Source organism: Cylas formicarius, unplaced genomic scaffold (genome assembly GCF_029955315.1).
Source record: "Cylas formicarius isolate icCylForm1 unplaced genomic scaffold, icCylForm1.1 PGA_scaffold_2__14_contigs__length_35257938, whole genome shotgun sequence".
NCBI classification, from domain to species: Eukaryota; Metazoa; Arthropoda; class Insecta; order Coleoptera; family Brentidae; genus Cylas; species Cylas formicarius.
In genome coordinates this window covers 10,005,616-10,019,812 of record NW_026844319.1, presented here as the reverse complement: position 1 = coordinate 10,019,812, position 14,197 = coordinate 10,005,616, and the positions used below count along the sequence as shown (strand labels likewise).

General features: G+C 35.4%; 2 protein-coding genes across 3 annotated transcripts; one reads left to right on the top strand and one right to left on the bottom strand.

Annotated features, from left to right (window-relative positions):
* Positions 1 to 1,788: 1,788 nt before the first annotated feature.
* Positions 1,789 to 5,971, bottom strand: LOC132698797 (probable ATP-dependent RNA helicase DDX17). Of its 2 annotated transcripts, XM_060665082.1 has the most exons (8): positions 5,901 to 5,969; positions 5,640 to 5,726; positions 4,535 to 5,557; positions 4,250 to 4,482; positions 2,490 to 2,668; positions 2,307 to 2,433; positions 2,081 to 2,111; positions 1,789 to 2,016 (listed from the first exon to the last, which is right to left on the bottom strand). In XM_060665082.1, coding segments are annotated over exons 2-7 (1,572 nt in total). In that variant the 5' UTR covers positions 5,642 to 5,726; positions 5,901 to 5,969; the 3' UTR covers positions 1,789 to 2,016; positions 2,081 to 2,103. The 2 variants fall into 2 exon arrangements, 1 of the variants encoding a protein (XP_060521065.1); XR_009618427.1 differs by lacking the exons at positions 1,789 to 2,016; positions 2,081 to 2,111; positions 2,307 to 2,433 and adding an exon at positions 2,807 to 3,243 and having other exon boundaries at positions 2,529 to 2,668; positions 5,901 to 5,971.
* A 280-nt stretch (positions 5,972 to 6,251) lies between these two features.
* LOC132698796 (ATP-dependent RNA helicase p62-like) lies at positions 6,252 to 10,961 on the top strand. The gene is made up of 7 exons (XM_060665081.1): positions 6,252 to 6,393; positions 6,526 to 6,612; positions 7,242 to 8,243; positions 8,302 to 8,540; positions 10,019 to 10,197; positions 10,426 to 10,609; positions 10,724 to 10,961. Coding segments are annotated over exons 2-7 (1,614 nt in total). The 5' UTR covers positions 6,252 to 6,393; positions 6,526 to 6,610; the 3' UTR covers positions 10,732 to 10,961.
* The last annotated feature ends 3,236 nt before the right edge of the window (positions 10,962 to 14,197 follow it).

Sequence of the window (14,197 nt, the reverse complement as noted above, 5' to 3'; positions counted from 1 at the left end):
TGGGGATGGTTTTCATTACTGTTTCGCCAGAAATAGCAAGTACTTTCTTCCTTCCTAAGACTCTGTTTACATTTAATATCTTAATCGACCTGGCCCGGGATCCTTCTCCTCTATAAGCTACCGCTTCTGAGTGAAAATCCTCTTCCGTAATTTGGTCCCCTACATCCTTGATTAGTCCTCTACAAGTGACAAGACGTTGTGGAATGTACCTATTATAGCCTCTAGCGGAACTGAAACTTTCATTTCACAAAAACTGATTAGCATACTCTGATGTTCTGAATTCAATTCCATTTTTATTAGCCCCTTTTCTATTGATTTTCGTTATACCTTGTATTCCAGCTCTGTGCAAGATTTTTCCAATATTCATCGGGTGAATGTTTCCAACTTGAGAAGTCATTCCCTCCATTATGATAAGGAATGGTCCCTGGTCTGTAAGTTCATATTTATACTTTCGGTTTAGTGTCCTCCTTATGTTGACTGAAATTCTTGGAATTTCGTTTAGGACATCCTGATCTTCCACGAAGACGGTTTTAAGCTTTTGTAACTCTGTCTCCAATAACTCTATTTCCTCCTTAGTGGGTACTAGGAAGTATTGATCCTGGGCGATAGCATGTGCTGTTTTCTTAGCTAAAGGCGAAAGCGTCAAGGCTGATGAATAACCACTGCTAGAGGAGGTAGAAGCTTGGGACAAGTTTAGTTGTGCTTGAAAGGAATCAAAATCATTTGCGAACACGATCGGACTATTAACTACGATACGATCGTTTCTACCAGGGGGGTCTTTACCCCCCGAAGCACATGCCATGATATGAAAAGCGCTAAATTATTGCGAACTGCGACACCAAACCAAAGCAAATATTTACGGCTGACTAAATAGAAAACTCACCCAGACCGAAAAATTCAGATGAAGACTAGAATTACGCCAAAAAGATGAAAATTTTCTCAGACTGAGGTAAAATTGTGCACACCACTTCACCTGGTTCACCGAAAAAAGGACTTTAGTGGTTATTAACGGATTATAACATAATTTTTTTGACGTTATCTTGAATTCAACATTTTTGGTTTATACTCTAAAAGGTTATATTTAATCTGGGTTTCGGTTATACAAAATATCAAAATTATAGTTATATAAACGACCTCTTTCATGTTTCATAAAAAATTCCAATATTTCCCATCCAAAAAAGCTTCATACCCTCTTTGCTTTTCTATTTCACTTTTTAATCAAAACGCGTAAACCGAATATAATGGGTTAAAATGAAATCAAATTTTCAAAGATGTTAGCGAAATACTTTTACCCTAGAAAAAATTTAATTTTATTTATTGTAAGAGCAATAGATGCGAGTGTTGGCGTTTCAAAATTTTCATGAAAGCAATATCACTTCTGACAGTAGGATAAAATGTATATAAAAGTATAGCAGACTATTATATATTATAATTGAATATGAATATTGGACATGGATGAAAAATTCCATAAAGAACTATGGTTGCGATAACTAAGAATTTTAGTACCTGTGTGAAGTGAAGTTCAGAATTCCTGGGTTTCTCTAGTTATTTAAAACAAAAAAAATGTTTATTGCAATGGAAAATTTGTTTTATAAAGTTTTAGGATGCAGAAGAGCACTTGCCGTGAATTACAATCGCAGCATTTTTGGTGATCAATTCCCCAATGATGTTCCAGCATATTAGCTAGCATTTAATTGTAAAATCGCCAATAGAAACGACTTCTTTGGTATGAGGAAACTAACACGCTTTAGGGCTTATTATTTATTATAATGCAAATAAAAAGCAATAATTGCTGAATATATTTTTATTTTTTATGTGAAATACATAGAAAGTGAAGGAATCTGATTCTATCACAGTCAAACATTCATTAAATTAATACAAAAATATAATAACCAACTTAACAACTAAATAGTAATTATTTTAAACAATACTTTTTTTAAAGTGAGATACAATCTTTCATTATTTTGTAAAGGAAAACAAAAATGGGATCAGACCATCCTAATCCCTGTTATTCTCCTAAAAAATATTATTGATTATAAAAAACATAAAACAAAAAAAAATCAAGCAATGTTTAACTTACATGCAGTGAGATGATCGAAACCCTTAATAACCTGAAAAAAGAAATACCTTTAATGGAAAGAACAATTAAAGAAATGCTATATTTTTCAAATTGAAATAAATCAGTTCTTCTTAGAGGTTAACAGGGAATTATGAAATAATCAGAAATTTTCATATATTATGCTCATCATTTATCTTTTAAAAAATACTCGCACCAAAATCTTGAAATTTTCAAAACAATCTCTTACTTTTGGGGTAGTATCCTTGGTTTGAATGGAATCCGTTATTGAACCTAGGAAACTGCTTTTGGACTCCACCGTAACCTCCCCAACGACTAGCCCTGGATGCAATTTCATTTAATTTGGGATTCACAAACTGAAACGGAATGCAAATTCACATACGGTCCCATTCCATACGCTGCGATCAAAAACCTGTTTAGTTTCCATCAGCATAGAGACAAGATCTTTGGCGTGCTTGAAGTTTGATGGTGTGAAAAACGCGTAGGACGTACCGGTAGTATCAGACCTACCAGTTCTGCCAATTCTGTGTATATAATCCTCTGAAGAATGGGGGTAGTCATAGTTGACCACATATTTTATACCTTCTACATCTAATTAAATAAGAACAAAAATTAATGAAGATTTTAAATAAAGAAAGCAAGAATGTCACCCATTTCTTTTAGCGCAAATAATACGTTACAATGTGAAATAATCAAACAAATGCATATATACTATATCTATATACTAACCATCTGGAACTCGAGTTTCTAACGAAAATCCGTCAAGTTGTGAACTGTGTCTTTTGTGAAATTTAAAAAACACATGAGTAAACTACGCAATTAGTAGCAAATTTATCTGCTTCAACGGACCACAGCAATTTCACTTTCGACAGATTAAGCTGACCAGAACGAAGTGAAAACTCTTGCCGACAGCAACAGTTTTTCGTCTTGCCAACATATTCCAGCGCAGAGTTGCCTTCTACCGATTAGTGAGGGTGGATAGTGTAGACAGGAAAGTATGGAATAAGAAAACATTGGGATGAAATAGAGGTAACCCAGTTATCCATGAAAATCCTGTTGGTCGTAAAGAGGCACTGGCAAGACTAAATTGCATTTTTTTTTTTTAGCGCAAATGCATATAAGTGGGTGGGCTATAGTTAAAAAACATGCTCAACCTGCATGTGCCTCTGAAACAAAAAAGGAACAACCAGACTGATTAGTATATCATCTTGATAAAGGCGAGAAGGCATATCCAAATCCCAAATTATTGTCCTCTATGGGGTAGCTTGAGAACCATTAAAGACACCAATTTCCAGGTTTGGCATTGTTGGATTAACTTTCCTCTTGAGAAATGGGCAGAAGCAATCTTGCAATATTAGAAAGGCCTTTGATAGATGTTGTATATGTAAGTTTAGCACATATGACAGATTTTAAAAAAATATATATTTTCATTGCCAAAAGTAGAGATTGTGTTTTCAAATCAAAAGACATTTTTAACGTTTTAATACCACAAAACACTCACAAGATACAAGACATGAGTTGACTCATTTATGGTTTATGGTTTTTCAGGTTCTCAAGATAGCCTAAGCGAACAATGATTTTGTGATGTTCTGGGTGTTTCCTCATAATTGGCCAACCCTATAGACTTTTTTATTTGAAGAGATAAAAAAAGTTTTTATGAGTTTTGCAGTTTTTTTTAACAAAAAAAAAATTGTTTTCTTCATATAAAGTTACATAATGGGACACCCTGTATTTTATTTCACGGAAAGATGTCTTTCCTTTTTTCAAAAATATAAGGTTGGTTTGATTTGTTAACTTATTTTGATTGGTCTTAAAAAAAATAGCTTCAAAGTGTTGAGCCTATGACCAACGATCAAGGATGACACTTTATGGAGATATCTTAAAGAAAAAGCATACACCAAGAGAAATCAAAACAATAAAACTTTCTATAAAAACTCTTTTTCTCTTAAAAAAAAAAAGTTTACCAGCAAATAAATTATCACAAAACACCTTGTACATCGTCAAATATCCCAAAATCCTAGTATTATTGTATTGTATTATAATTTTTCAAATGCAACAACAGTCTGGAAAATCCAAAACATGCTACTAACATATTTTCAATTTTGTAATTACTCAATTTTTTCACAATTTAACTTGGTATTGAGAGAAAAAAAAAATGCCTATTGTGCTTACCAAGGCCCCTTGCCGCGACGTCAGTCGCTACAAGAATTGCGGACTTTCCACTTCTGAATTGATGAATGACGTTGTCACGCTCTTGTTGACTCTTGTTACCATGGATTGAAATCGCTGGCCAACCCGTCCTCCTAATAGTGTCGGTTATAGCCTCAACCTTTTTTTTGGTCTCCACAAAAATCAAGATCTTCGCTTCCAGCTCTGCTCCAATCTCTTGCAAAAGCTGACTCAATCTGAAATTATTTGCTTGATAAAACTAAAATTCTCAACCAGACCAAAACCCACTTGTTTTCTTTCTCATGTTCTTGGCATACATCAACAATCTGATTGATGTTGGGATTTGCAGAGAGTTGTAAGGAACCGACATTCAGTTGAACGTAATTTTTCATAAAATCTGAAGCTAGTTTTTTAACTACATTTGGCCAGGTTGCAGACCACATCAGTGTTTGTTTATCAGGCCTGATTTGGCTAATAATCTTGCGAATTTGCGGTTCAAAGCCCATATCCAACATACGGTCTGCTTCATCAAGCACCAAATAGGTGCACCTTTCCAAATTTGTTGTGCCTCTCTCCAAAAAATCTATCAATCTGCCTGGAGTCGCGATGCAAATTTCAACTCCTCTTTCCAAATTGCGAGCCTGTGGAATTTTTGAGGCACCCCCAAATACACAACAATTGCGAATTTGAGAGGTCTGACCAAAGTCATTGGCGACTTTTTGTATTTGTTGCGCTAATTCTCTTGTTGGAGCCAAAATCAGAGCAATTGGACCTTCACCGCGTCTCACTGATGCTTGATTGTTGATATGAACAATAGCTGGTAATATATATGCTAGCGTTTTTCCAGATCCAGTTTGGGCAATTCCCACCATATCCCGCCCACTCATAGCAATTGGCCAGCCCTGAGCCTGAACAGAAGTTGGGTATTCATAGCCCTGAGCTACGATTTCGTCCATAACATAATCCGGAAAGTTTGCCTCATGAAAATTCTGAATTGGAGCTGGAATATTTTCGCCTTCTACTGTAATCTTTTTTCCATCACGGAATTGATCAACTTCACAGGGAGATCGGTTTGTGATGGTAGGATGAGGGATGTAGAAGTCTTTTTTAAAAGGATGCAATTGCTTGCTACCCCATTCAACCTCCTGCAACTGTTTAGGAATGCCTTCAGATTGGTAGCCATTACCAAACCTATTTCCATTATTTCCACCCCAATTACTGCGCTGAACAAAATTGTTACCGTAGTTATTTGGTCGGAATCCGTTTTGGTGATTCCTGAAGTGGCCTCCGCCATTTTGTCTATCGAACGACCTAAATGGAGGAATCGCATGAACAAAAAATTAGCTTACCCCGATATTGATTTGTCAAAAATTTAGGCGTTATTTTTACTTACATGTTACTGATTTCGATAAAAGCAGATTTCTTCCGAAATTTCTAAATTTTATAGTTCTTTGCAAATGAAGGAGAAGAGAATAAGAATCTATAAAAAAAAATCAGACGGTCAGATATCAAGGAAGAAAACGGTTCGATATTATACGCCGATTTAGTGGCTAATGGTGACATATATAAGTCGAATCTTAAATAAAGAGAATAAGACCAATAATAAAGCCTTTTATATTTCGATATAAAAAAAACAAGAAACATTAAGACTTACCTCTTCACCCGACGACTGAAAAGAGAAATTCCACATCCAACGATGAAGCCGGAAATGACATTCGTAGACTCTATGCAACGTTGTCGGATCTAACGTGACAACGAAGTCCCAGCCAACAGAACAGAGTTGTAATCCTTGCTATAAAAAATAAAAAGTTCAAAACGTTCCTCATAAATTACGATTTTATATCGTGCATAAAGATTTCAATTTAAAGCCTTGAGAAGTACTTAATTATATAAAAGGAATTATTTTTGCAACTTGCCATTTGGCAATATGGCATTATTTCTAACGGAAATGACGAAGGAAGGATAATCCCATGAAACCAAGTTTCTGTATTGATCTGCAAATGGAATGTTGTTATTGGACGGCGCAATGCAGAGTGCAAGTGGATTGGATGTTTCCATCCCCACCAAATTTATTAATATCGACATTTTACAATTCGCTCAAGCGAACGTCTCTACTGGGATTCTCTTTCCGTTTGGACGTTGAAGAGGTGAGTCAGATAATTTTTTGTCTTCGATTAAAGGACACATTTTAACTAAACCTTATGTGACCCGAGTAAAGTTTATAATTAATTCTTGTAGGTTAAACAATTAACGTTAAAAATGTTTCATTTGGTTTGTAGATCTGTGGTCACTTCTTTGTCCTTTAGCAAAGGAATAATCGACATTAATACCAAGAGAAATATACTTCTATCTACAGCAATAAAGATGTAAGTATAAAAATCCAAAGTTTTCGAATTAGTATCGATTGTGATTAATTAAAGTTTTGATAGTTTAATTTAATCATTTAAGTAACGTTTTTAACTAGAAAGGGAGTATTACGTCAGCAACCGCCATCTTAAATGGTTACCATGCTGTTCGTCCATTTTAATTATTAATTGAAAAACGTGTAAGTGGCCACGTCAGTTTTACAGAACTTTCTTTCTCTAAGCAAATTGATCAATAGTCGTACTAACAAATTTACGAAGCGGATGAAATGAATGTCATTTAACGGGAGCGCAGTCATCGGCAAAAACGTTTTTAAAAATTTACCATAGAATTATTATTATTATAAATTAGGATATTTACCCATTTTCTAAAATTTTCGTATGCTCATAAACGCTGAAATTTTGTAGTTTAAGTGGATATTCTCAATTTAATTTCACACCACTGTAGGGATATCTACCCATGTGACTACATATTAATGTTAAATAATTTAATAATAGAGTTAATCTAAAGAATAATTAATCTTTTCTAATGTATATTTGAAATAATTGGGATTTTGGTATTAAAAAATAGGATGAATACATGCTTACAGATGGTACAGATGCATCTTTGTAAGATTGTTTCTTTTATGTAGGTCATACAATAGACAAAACGGAAGCAGCTATAGGAGCCGGGATGATAGTTATACAAGCGTGAGAGATAAGGGGGGTTATGGACAAAGAAATGGCTATGACGGTGGTGGTTACAGAAACAGTCGAGCTAGTTTTAACAATCGTTTAAAGACTGTCGAATGGAGTAGCAAACAGCTGCGGCCGTTCAAAAAGGATTTCTATGTGCCCCATCAGTCGATATCCAACCGATCTACTTATGAAGTAGATCAATTTCGTGGGGCAAAAGAAATAACCGTTGAGGGTAATGCGCCAAAGCCTATACAAAGTTTCCACGAGGCCAATTTTCCGGACTATGTCATGGACGAAATTGTTGCACAAGGTTACGAATTTCCTACTGCTATTCAGGCACAAGGATGGCCTATTGCCATGAGTGGACATGACATGGTTGGGGTTGCACATACTGGCTCGGGCAAAACTTTGGCTTATATGTTGCCTGCCATCGTTCACATTAACCATCAGCCGGAGGTGCAACGTGGCGACGGCCCAATCGTGCTTGTCTTAGCTCCTACTAGAGAACTGGCTCAGCAGATCCAGCAAGTGGCTAATGATTTTGGACGTAGCTCGAAGATTAGAAATTCCTGCGTATTCGGTGGCGCCCCCAAAGGACCACAGGCTCGAGATTTAGAAAGGGGCGTCGAAATTTGCATCGCTACTCCCGGTAGGCTGATAGACTTTTTGGAAAAGGGTACAACCAACTTGGAGCGGTGTACTTACTTGGTGCTGGACGAGGCCGATCGTATGTTGGACATGGGTTTTGAACCTCAAATTAGAAAAATTATTGGACAAATCAGACCTGATAAACAAACGCTGATGTGGTCTGCCACTTGGCCTAAAGAGGTCAAAAAATTGGCACAAGATTTTATGAGCAATCCGATTCAGCTTAACGTTGGCTCACTTCAGTTGTCCGCGAACCACAACATTCTGCAAATTGTCGACGTGTGCCAGGAACATGAAAAGGAAACTAAGTAAGTCATTTCTAAACTAAAGCATTGACATATTCATTTTCTTTGTCTTGACTATTAGGTTAAACCACTTGTTGCAAGAGATCGGCACAAATGGAGAACCGGACGCGAAAATAATTATCTTTGTTGAAACGAAAAAGAAGGTTGAGGGCATTACCAGGACCATAAGAAGACTTGGTTGGCCCGCAGTTTGCATGCACGGCGACAAGAGCCAGCAGGAACGGGACTATGTCCTGCGCGAATTCAGGAACGGAAAGTCTACCATTTTGGTCGCTACCGATGTGGCTGCTCGCGGATTAGGTAAGAAATTCACACGTTTACGTTGCCGATCAGTTTTTCCGGAATCCTAAGTTTAAAATTGTCAAACCTTACTGACCTGGTTCAATGTTAGTAGCACGTTTTGGATTTTCCAGACTGGTATTATTGACCAAAAAAAAAAGTTTTAGAACAAACTTGCTTGCAAAGAACATCTTTGTCAATTTATTTTTGTTTGTTCATAATTTTAGTCACTATACAGGGTGTTTCAGAATTGACTACGAATATTTTAATGACTTATTAGCTAAAAATAATTCGGTTTTTTGTGTTTCCTTGATAGGGTACTATTTAGAAAAAATAGTTTTTTTGTATTAATTACTCATTCCAGTAGAGTCCCCAGTGTTCTATCTAATTGATGTTTTTAGTTAAAATCATTCTAAGGCACTAACTTATTGAATAATTTTTTAGATGAGGCTATAAAAAATGAAACTATTGTGTTCCTTCCGTTTTTTGTTTTCATATATCTAACTGCCTATTTCAAATGAAAATTCGTGTGTGTCTGTTCTTAGAATTTTTGAGTAATCGATTTATTATTAATTACTCAAAAACTTTGATAATTATATTTGTTTTGAATCTTGAAACGCCCTAGTTATTACTTACTACATTTCCTTATAAATGATATGCGTTTTTAAGTTGTTAAAAATTTATAGGAAGCGACATTAAATTTTCAAATTTCGATACGGCAATTGCCTTGTATTGTGGAGTGAAACTTTATTATGTCCAGCTTATTCTTCGCGTAATTTCACTTTGTATTAATCAGTCTGGGTGTCCTTTTTGTTTCAGAGGCACAAGCAGGATGAGGTGCAATTTAGCCATTTAAGTGCTAAACACGTGCCTTACCCACTGTAAAAAAAAACAATGGATTTTACAGTCTTGCGGGTGCCTCTATAAGACCATTGGAAGATTTTGAGAGCATCAGAATAAATGGCAAATACCGGGATTCCCTCAGGCTCCTCCGGTACTCTAATTTGAAGTAAAAAGCCATTTTTGAATCTTTTTTCCTCTTCCTTTTGGTCTGGTGTTATCTGCCAAGGTGTTTGAGTAGACCCTATTACAGTTTAAAAAAAAGAGGGGGTAGTTTGTATGTGGTCCACTGAAGCAAGGCAGATTTGCTACTAATTTCGACAGGTTTTTCATGTGTGATTCTTCACACATCAATAATTGACAACTTGACGGATTTTCGTTAGAAACTGGATACTGGTTAGTATTAGATTAAGATTTTGCTTTTTTTTTCTCATGCATGCTACAGTGAGCAGACAGTGTACTCACATTTTCAGATCACTTTCTTTTTACGTTGGTGTCAGTAAATTCAATGTATGTGGTGGTATAGTGATTGTTAACATTTTCAACTGCTGCTATTTTTTTGGAAAAGTAACAACTTTTTTTAGTAAATTAATGTCTTTCGCAGTTGAAGTTGTTAATTTGTGCGGGAACCGTCCATTCATTATGTTTTTCCAAATTAGATGTGGACGGTATAAAATATGTAGTAAACTACGACTATCCCAACTCCTCCGAGGATTATATCCATAGAATAGGCCGGACCGGTCGATCTGATAGTACCGGCACTTCCTACGCATTCTTCACTCCCTCCAACATTAGGCAGGCAAAAGATTTGGTTTCTGTACTCAAGGAGGCAAACCAGGTAAACGGAATATTTGAGTACCTAATTAATTGCCCTTCTAATTTGGCATGCCATCGCCTAGAACTATCGGCAAAGCATGAGTGCTTTTAGAAGGGAAATAATGATAATGGGAAATATGCCTTCGGTGTCCACACTCACAAGTCTGGATCCCATCCTCAAGTTTCCCAACATGTTTAAATTCACCTCCTTAATTTCTTAGTACCCGGCAAAATTCTTTTTTTTTTATAGGTCATTAACCCAAAATTATCCGAAATGGCAAGCAAGTCGAATGCTTATGGAAGCAGTTTCCAAAGATCTGGCCGTTGGGGTAATGGAGGTGGCTCATATAGAGGCAGAGAAAACAGTGGACCAAAGCATAGCAGATGGGGGGGCAGTTCTGGCGGATACAAGGCCAGCAATGGATATGGAAAGAGTAAGTGATGTCTTTGTATTATCTGTGATGTGTTCGTTAACTGTTCTGAAGTTTTTGTCCTCTATCTGGATGAATTTTGGTTGCCATTTTTTTAATTAGATTTATTTGTTTCAGGCTACTGAAAGGCATTCGAGTATGGACATTTCATTCAATATCAGTATTTTCCTTCACATATTCCACACTAGGACAATTGAATTTTTCTAATTTAAATAGAATTTTATTTAAAAAGCCTTTGTTGTATTTATTAATTTGACAATCTCTCTGTCATGATTGTAAATCTGTTTATAACTGTGATAGAAGTAGATTTCTATGTGATTTTGACATTGTAAGAATAAAAGATTTTTTTTAATTTTCTTTTATTTTTTAATTTAAAATTGTTTACAAAAATTCTATTAGAATCTGTTACATTTTGCCAACATGCTGGTGTTAATACTATCACGAGTGAATAGTGATTTGCTATAAAAAATAGAATTACTATGTAATTATAATAGGAAATAAGTACAAGTTCTGACATGCCCCATGCTCTTAAATAGCTTGAGGAATTTGGTACAAAAAAGCCGCTGCCAGAGATTTCATATTGCACCTATGCATGATGATTCATTAGATTAAAATGTTTTATTCGAATTCCATGCTTTAAATTGTTTCAAATGTTTTGTCATAAAACACTTATTAACTTAGTCATGGCACTAAAATAGGTCAACACTACAGGAACTTGTAAAGCAACTTAGTTTAAGATAATTTTGGCCTCTCGATTTACGCCACAAACTCGGGACCACTCGAAAATAAGTTTGATCAATTTTCCCTATAAAATAAACATTTACTGTAGATCAAAATTAACACCAAAAAATACAAATTTTCGTTAAACATTATGAACCAATGATTATTATCGGTATTTATTAATTATTATTTCGGAATAACTGACTTAATTTTTGTTTTTCTTTCTTTGTTCATTATTTTATTTTTGTGCTAATGATATAGGCTGCCGAAGTAGATATATGGGGAAATAATATCTAACAATAATTAGTGCCAACAATGGAACAGCAAATAACACCCCGGCCATTCCATTTGTCAGATGTAATATATTTATCTATGCGCAATTATGTTGCATTTAAAACGACGTAATGCTAATGCATGAACTTATAAAGCAATTATGAAAAAAAAATTGAGCTCCATTCAATGTGCGCGATTTAAAATGTCGCTGTTAACCAATGACCTTGCGGCATTCATTAACCAGCATGGCCGCTGACAGATTGTCAATAAGTTTGGATGCGCCATTTTTACGCCAGTATTTTCTCGAAATTTGGCTAGTTCTCGTTAAATTTCTGGAAAAACGAGTTAGTGTGTGGAAATCGTTGTTTAGAATGAAAATGGCGCAAAGCGCAGGTTAGCGGGTCCATACATTATCTGCTAACTATATGCAAATATCATTGATCTCAAATGTTAAAAAAGCCCTTGTGGGATTAACTCTTGAACGCGTAAAGTTATCGATATGCGGTGAATATTTTATTTTTGGAAATTCGATCTACATTGTGCTTCTGATTAAAAAACATTTAAAAACCTTGTTTGATGTGGCGCCCTCTGGCGGGAACAGTGACAACCGGTTTGCCAGATTTTTTTTCTTAATAAGCGAGGTTTACTTTCTCAAGCGAGACCATATTGAAAAGGAAATCCTAGTGCAAGGCCTGAAATTTAAAAGAGCAAACTTGCAGTATAGAAAGCAGATAACTGCAGCTGCCGTAGGGCCACACTACCGTAGCTATATGCGTACAGCGTATAGCTATTATAGAAATATAGGTAATGCACATACCGATAAAACAATAACTTACGAAGCAACTCCGGAAAAAAAAAAATTGAGAAGTCCCGTCAACATGCGCAAGATTTGAAATTTCGATTTTAAACAATCACCTTAGGACATTCAACAAACATGAGGCTCGCCAAGTCATTAATAAGTTAAATTAAATATGCCTTAAGCTCGAAGCATTATTTAATAGCTATATGGTACAGTCAATACATCCTATAGGCCCCCGAAACCTGCATTTCGTGTAAAAACTACAATAAAAAATATATTTGGTTGTAAAGCAGAAAATAACTGTTAACGCCTATAATCGGAACAATAATGTATGGAGTGACCATGTTTACTATTTCATGGCACAAATTTGACAAAACATTTCTGCAGCATTTTCCATAACTTACCTAGAGCGGCAAACTTTGAATTTCCGAGAACGTTCACAATTTTAAGAATACGACTTTAACGTTTTAAGACCAACGACGCCTACTTCTCCGCAAGTTCATTTATTTAAGAATTAGGTCTCTGAACTCCCCCATTCTCTAATTAGATTAATCGGACATAGGGTTTGGAAATAAAATACTATTTAATGTATTTTCAATTTAATTCAATGGATTTTTCAATACACATCCAATCTGAATAAGTAATAATAAACAACTAAAATATAGCAAAGAGATGTCGCTAGATATATTTTTAATACTGTATTACATACAAGAAATGCACTCTTTAGAAACTTACAGAAGAGTAATAAATAACGTTTTTATGTTCTTTTTTCGATCTTTAGAGAGTTTCATTATATGTAACCAAGATTCTCGAGTGGTTCGGTAAACAAATATTTTTTCGTCTCTCGAAGATCACATTCAAACAACCACGGTTGCTGACTTTATAATATTAAGGTACTGGAAGTTGTAATCGTATCGGAACGAAACGATAACGAAATCTTCAATGTTACAATGCAATGGCGCTTAACGATAACATCACAGATTGAATTTACTTTTTTTTTGCTTAGTACAACTCTTCTCTCCTGTTGTACCTAGTCCGAATTAGGAGGTACGTTCAGTACTTTTACGTGTATACTCAAATATAGGCCACAGCGGGGAGAAAATTTCAACGATTACCGAGTAGATCGTATATTACCGTCGTCAGGGTTTCAAACAACATAATCTGATATTACTGTGGCGCATCGCAAAACGCGAATTTGTTTTCGACCAGAGTACCATATTTCCGGGATAATTTCCAAAAACGAAAAATATGTTCTAGTAATTACTTCAGTCTTAAATACGGAATAAATATCACATTTCTATTTATGTTAAAACCGTTAAAATCTTTAACGCGCCTCGTAAGCAATTCGAACAGTTAATGATATTATTCTTTTGTTTGCTACCTCGCTAAAAATATCACAGATGACACCGTGAGCACTATTCAGCACCACGCTTATAACTGAGAAAACGAGTTACACGCTTAATACTACAATACTATATTTACACGACACTAGCAGTCATGACAAGATCCTCGTGTTACGTAACATAATTTTTTTTTATATCGGAAACGAAAACCGGAACTAAATAATAATTAATAGTTAAGAAAAAATAACAAATTTCGGCGTTATCGCTCGCGCTACACCGTCTCGACTGCCTCGATCACGAAATTATAATTAATAATCTTATCCGACAGAATACTCGTCCTTTACATAAGAGATTACGATCCGAAATTTAAAAAATCCTAATAGTCTCGCAGTGAATGAAACCAAATGAGAGGGACGATGCACTACAAATAACGTCCTTTGTCGAAGTTTCGCGGTC